At 52.8% G+C, this 6,146-nt stretch overlaps 1 protein-coding gene across 1 annotated transcript in view; it reads right to left on the reverse strand.

The window, feature by feature from the left end:
* The window catches only part of Adgra1 (adhesion G protein-coupled receptor A1), a 44,254-nt gene extending 38,938 nt beyond the window's left edge, over nucleotides 1–5,316 (reverse strand). Inside the window, exons 1-2 of the mRNA XM_013114220.3 lie at nucleotides 4,888–5,316; nucleotides 3,992–4,189 (exon numbers count right to left, since the gene is read on the reverse strand). Coding sequence (XP_012969674.1) covers nucleotides 3,992–3,994 — 3 coding nt within the window. The 5' untranslated portion in view covers nucleotides 3,995–4,189; nucleotides 4,888–5,316. The remainder of the gene's footprint in view (nucleotides 1–3,991; nucleotides 4,190–4,887) is intronic.
* Nucleotides 5,317–6,146: the final 830 nt, after the last annotated feature.

Below are 6,146 nucleotides of genomic sequence, written 5' to 3' on the forward strand. Positions count from 1 at the left end.
ACAGAATGGTCACAACCAGCAGACAGGAGCCACAGCATTGTCACAACCAGCAGACAGGAGCCACAGAATGGTCACAACCAGCAGACAGAAGTAGCCCCTGATCAGCTAGACTCAAATACTACAATTCCAGGGAGCCAGGAGTCATTCCACACATGTCACCCCACACCAGGACACCCCATATCACAGTCAGTACCTCCTGCTCCCACCACACTAGTGACTGTATCCCACCCATGGGTTCTCTCGCTGTGCTGTCGCAGAGTATCCCATTACGTAATGCCACCCTAACCTTTCCCACCCTATTTTATGCTGTTTTACTTCAGATCATCTTACATCATACTGTTTCAATAAGCGTCATCATAAGCCCCACCATTTCATTCCGTACCACACAAGCCCACGTTCTACGGCTGCACACCACACCATTCCTCACTGTCGTTCCGCATACAGCACCGCAGCTCTGTCCTATGCTGCCGCACACGACGTAACTCCACAGTCCCCACCACACCAGACGATCGCCTCATGCCGTTTCTCCACACCATCCAGTGAATATGTCTCCTGAAGCTCCACCGTCGTCCACGCCACCCCTTCACTTTTCAGACAGAGTCTTGCTTTGCAGCCCAGGCTGGTCTCAGACGTATGCCAGTTGTATTGCTTCAGCCTCTTGAATTTTGAGGTGACAGGTATGACCCACCACTCTCAGTCTGCACAACCACACCATTGTGTATCACAACCTCACACTATACACCCCACACATCCCACACCATACATTACTTGCTACAACATTCTATACCATACATCCTGTACCACACAACTCTACAGCACACAACCCGCATCACACCCATAACCCACAGTGATATTCCTACTACACATCCCCACCACACTTGTCTGTACCACACGCCCGTACCACAGACCTCACAGCATGGAATACTGTACTATCCTAAACCACACACCACACCACACACCACACCACACACCACACCCCACACATCCACCCCACACATTGTATACCACATGCTGCATACACACCCTGCACACTCCAGTAGTCTATATTACACGTCCTGTACCACACGCCATACCATACACATGACACTGGTCTGTGCCATGTAACCCACACCACACATCCTATACCATGCATACCATCTTAGACGAGTCAACACCATAATCCCCACCACACAGTCTATATCTCACATCTACCCCACATATTCTACCCCACACACCCCGTCACACTCTTCAGCACCACATGTCTCTACCACCCATCCCCACCACACCACACATTCTAAATCCCAAACTCCACACGATACACTCATCCCACACCACACATGTGCACTACAAATCCCACACCACACACTCCATACCACGCTGGTCTATATCACAAATCCCCTACCACACATATTATATAGTACCATCCTATAACACACATCATACCCCATACCAGTCTACACCCATACCCCACACTAGACGTCTCACCACACACCCCTCACCGCATGTCTGTAACATACATCCACACTACACATCTACAACACGTATCCCACACCACACATTCCATGCTACATACCCAACACCACACATCTACAACACACACCCAACAGCACACATTCCACGCCACACAGCCTACTCCACCCATCTCACACCACACAGCCTGCACCGTCCATTCCACACTGCACGTCTAGAACACACACCCCACACCACACATCCTACACCATACATTCCATCCCATCATATGCCGCAGACTCCGCACCACACCATCTTACGCCATATATTCTATACTGCTCGTTCTGGGCCACACTAGTTTATACCCCACGCCCCAACCCACCCTACATGGCATGTTCTGTACCACACACCCCACACCACAACAGAATGTGACTGCCACATCAGTCCATCCTGTCTAGTTCCTCACCTCTAGTTGCCAGAAAGCAAGAGCTATGCACGTGGAAAGTGCCTTAGTTAGTCCACCAAATCTGGATGCCCTCAGGGAACAGCAGAGAGAAGGCAGGTGCTGAACAACTCTCTGTCATTGACAGGCATTGTTTTGTTCCCTTTGTGAGCATGCTATCTCGGTGCTAACGGTGAGAATCACAGGTGACAGAGGGCAACATCAACCATATCTGGGTGTCTTCTGGAATTAAACAGCCGTACCTATTGTAGAAGCAAACTGGGTTGCTTCTGAGTTTGTTATCTGCTGTGACACAGATGCCCTGACAAGGACATCTTGAATGTCCTTCTTGAACCCAGTGCTTGTTTAAGCACTGGTATGTGACTCAGAAGACCAGACTATGTGGTTGTGTCTTAAGCCTGGGAGTAGGAAGGTGGTGGTTGTTCACTGCTGGATGTGTTGGAGAAGTTCCAGTAGGCATGGTGCAGGTAGCCATTGGAGCTATGGTCACTCAGTCTCAGGACCATTGACCATACTGTCCTTGGGTCCCAGCTGAATTGCCCAGCACCTGCACCACAGCTTGTTGACATCTCAGATGGCCCACTTTCTATGTCTGTCAGATTCTCTCACCTGCAAGCTATCAGTTGATAGTAATAAAATCCCCGTAAGTCCATAGGCTCTGGGCCAAGTTATCAGGGAGGCATTTATAGTATGGACTCTTAAATGGGCTGCTGAAGTCTGGCATGGCCCGTGTGCAGATCAGATATCCCCACAGGGCTGCTGGCAACTGCTGCTTAGTCCTGCACATGGAGGCAGGGAGAGCAGAGGGCAGGCACTTCTTGTATAGGGAGTTGAGTGTAGGCAAGGGCCAGGGGCTTGTAAAGAGTGGGGGAAGGTAGGGTTGAGCTAGGCAGCTGATTCTGCCCAGTGAGCCCCATAGGGTGGGCATGGCAGCTACCCATGCCTCCTGAAGCTCCAATCAGTTTACTTATCATCTGCCAAGGGCAGGTTTCCATTTCGCAAACAATTATGAGTCTGAAGATGAAAGCCACAAACCATTCCAACCTAGGGCTGACAGCCATGTTGGGTGTGGCACCTGGGGGCAGCAGGAGAGAGTGTCAGGAACCAAGGGACCCTTGAGCCCGGGCTGCTCTGCTTTGAGAGCTGCTAGTGCCTGGAACAGGTAACCTTGCTGGGGTCAGGGAGAGCATGGACACAAGCGTGGCCTCAGCCAACAATGCTGAAGTGGTGAGGCTTTGGGCATCAGGGATTTCTCTTCTTGGGCATTTGTGAGTGGAGCGAGAAGCAAGAGAGGCAGACAGAATGCTCCTGACCAGGCGGCATGCAGATCTGCACCGAGCATGCATGCCCATGTCTGCGCTATGGACACGTTATCCTGGTGGTCATTGGTATTCTCAGCACGCACCCCAGCCCGAGCTGCCCTGTCAGCTGTCCCTTAGGAGCGTACACAATGCATTATTTACCCGGCTGTCAGCCCTCCTGGAGACCGGTAGGCAGCAACCACAATAAAAGCTTGTGGGAGGCTTCAGAAAAGGGCCCCACCATATCTTGGACACTGTTGCAACTCGCTGACCACACTGTCCTTACCCCTTTCTAGCGAGAGAAACACCCTCCCCACTCCTGGTGTAGGGTAGCTGCCAAAGCCCTTGGGCTTCCTGAGGAACAGGAACAGTAGGAAAGGCCCGGCTGACCTGACTGAGGCCCTCCCGAGTGGGAGAGAACCTTGTCTAGGATTGGACAGGGTTTCCTAGGGATGGACAAGAGCCCCATGGATGGATGCCACTCTGTTGATTAAATGATTCGACATTGCCGTGTGCCTGCAGCTAATTAGTATGAACAGCACCGAGTGAGCCAGCGAGCAGACAGACCCTGGCAGGCAGCCAGAGACCCAGGGCAGCCAGACCCTGCTGCCCTCAGCACCAGCCCCATCGAGTTCTCCCACCCCAGGAATGAACGCATGCTGGACAGTTGTTAACTACCTAACCGCCCCGTCAGTTACTTTCCTGCCCTCCCTTTCTCCACCTGCCGGAGGTGGTAGCACTTGATCTGGCGTGAATGCCGCGTGCCCTGAGCTGCTAGCCCCTTGGGCTGTGTACTTACCATGAGCCCTGCAGAGTAAGAGAGGCAAGAGCACCGGTGGGGTTGCTGGCGTCGACCACTATGTTGCGCCCTTCTCCCCTCTAGCCTCCATGGCCATCAGGAAGATCAAGTCCCAAATAGCAGTCACAGTGGAAGTCCTGGGAAGGCTACCTCAGGGTGTCTGTGACAGGATGACCGAGGAGCTGCAGGCTGACCCACCTGCAAAGACAGTGCATGTTCAGAGTTCGAGGGAGGGCCCGCTCAGCCAGTTACGGCCAGTGCCCAGGTGTGCATACATGCATGCTCAGGGAACACTCAGTCCCTTTCCAAGTTTGCCCCTTTCTGGCTTCTATCAACCTGGCCAGCCTGTTGGAGTCCCTGGCTCAGACTCCATCTGAGGCATCCAGAGAGGTGGTGACAATCAGAGCTTTGGGACTTTGGAGGAAACCTGCCTCCTGGCAGCCAGAAACCATCCCTTGAGTAGTCCCTGCTTACCCTCCCAACATGAGAATGAATACCACTTGGTTATTTCAGGCTGCACAAGCCAGACCAACATTATCAATTTAAATCAAGAGAATCAAATAAACCTGAATAAATCTCTCAGTGCCTGGGCAGACCTGGCAGGCAGAAGCTTCTGTTGCCTGACGTGGCCAGACCTTGAGGGCTGGCGTCTTCCACATGGACATTCTTGCCTGTGCTGGAACTATGTGGTCTTGCTAGGGCTCCAAGCCCCAGACTTAGCCAAAGTTATTCAGAATCCACCTTCCAACAGCAAGAGTGTTCAAACCCCTCACAGCGTTTCTGCCCCAGAAATGGCCCTCATGAGTGGACACTGTGGTGGGCCAGTAGCTTGGCCAGAAGCACCACCCCTCCCCTTCCCTTCCCAGACACCAGGAGGAAGCCACCCAACTTCTCACCTATTTTGGTAAAGGCATCTGGAGAGGCACAGGTCTCAGGCTTCTCATAGGCGAGATATGGCATGTCCCTCGTGTTAGGGAACAGCTTCCTATGATGACAGGCATTCGACTGGAGCTTGTGAGTGGAGTTATCAACAGATTGCAGGGCTGCAGCCTGGCGACTGGCTATGGCCAGAGCACTGCGCTGGGGACGGAGCTCTGCACCCGGAGGGAGTGAGTCAGAGCCGAGAAGAGCAGGCATCCAATGCGCTCTCTGCAGGCAGTTTCCAGCTCTGGGTTGGGGGACGCCAGCCGCCTGCGCGCCTGATTTCTGCAGCAGCAGCCAGGGGAATGAAGGACCGGCCGGGAAGCAGGAGCTGTAACCATGGGGACTGGGGGAGGCGCGGACCGCGGCAGCGCCGTGCCCTGGCTCCCTGCGGCAGAGCGGGAATGGTTCTTCCCAGCCCGGCGGCCCGCTGCCCGTCACACTGCAGAGTCGATTTAAAGAGACAACCGACTAGGGTTTGCTGCTTGCTTCCAACAGATTCAGACAACTCACATTAAAGCATTTCACCCAAAAGGAGGACAGGATGGTGTTATTTCATTTTTAAAAGAGATCCCCGTCTGTCAAGGGCTCCAGGAACAGGAAGGTGGAAACGGAAATTGATTTTGGAAGAATCTCCACAATCCTGGTATTAAAATATTTCTCAAATCCAAATATGCCAAATCTGAGGTGAAGTCTATCTAAGCATGAGTCAGCAGGGATGGTTCTGCCTGTGGACAGGACTGGCTGGGCAGATAGTGTCTTCCCTAATCCCAGTGTTGAGCCCCTTCTCCTAACCTGGACCAAAAGAACTGAGCACAGGGAAGGGAAGTGTACAGAGGAGTGTGTCAGAGGCCAGAGCACGGGGTGTCAGCTGCAGAGGGATGGCCTGGCCCAGGCTAGCTGCCTGTGGGGAGGGCCAGGGTCAGGTCTAGATTTTTCACAAGGTTAATTCCTTTGGGAGTTGTTGGTGTGACACTGTGATTGGGAGACACCTGTTTGGGGTCCACTCCATTTCTTTTCCACCTGATTCAGCCCTGCCCATCTACTCTGCTCTTCCAGGTGCTCTTAAAGCTAGTGCCTATTCCATGGGGTCCCCAGGTCCTTGCTCTCATGGGATTTAAAATGTTGGAAGCTAGATTTCCTGGGGGGAGAGATAGTTAAGAGTCACAAAGGCAGAATTAGACCCAGGGACATTGGAATTCTCGGTTTTGTAAGTCCTGTGGTGTGGGTAAAC

Source organism: Mesocricetus auratus, unplaced genomic scaffold, assembly GCF_017639785.1.
Source record: "Mesocricetus auratus isolate SY011 unplaced genomic scaffold, BCM_Maur_2.0 Super-Scaffold_4256, whole genome shotgun sequence".
Classification (NCBI taxonomy): domain Eukaryota; kingdom Metazoa; phylum Chordata; class Mammalia; order Rodentia; family Cricetidae; genus Mesocricetus; species Mesocricetus auratus.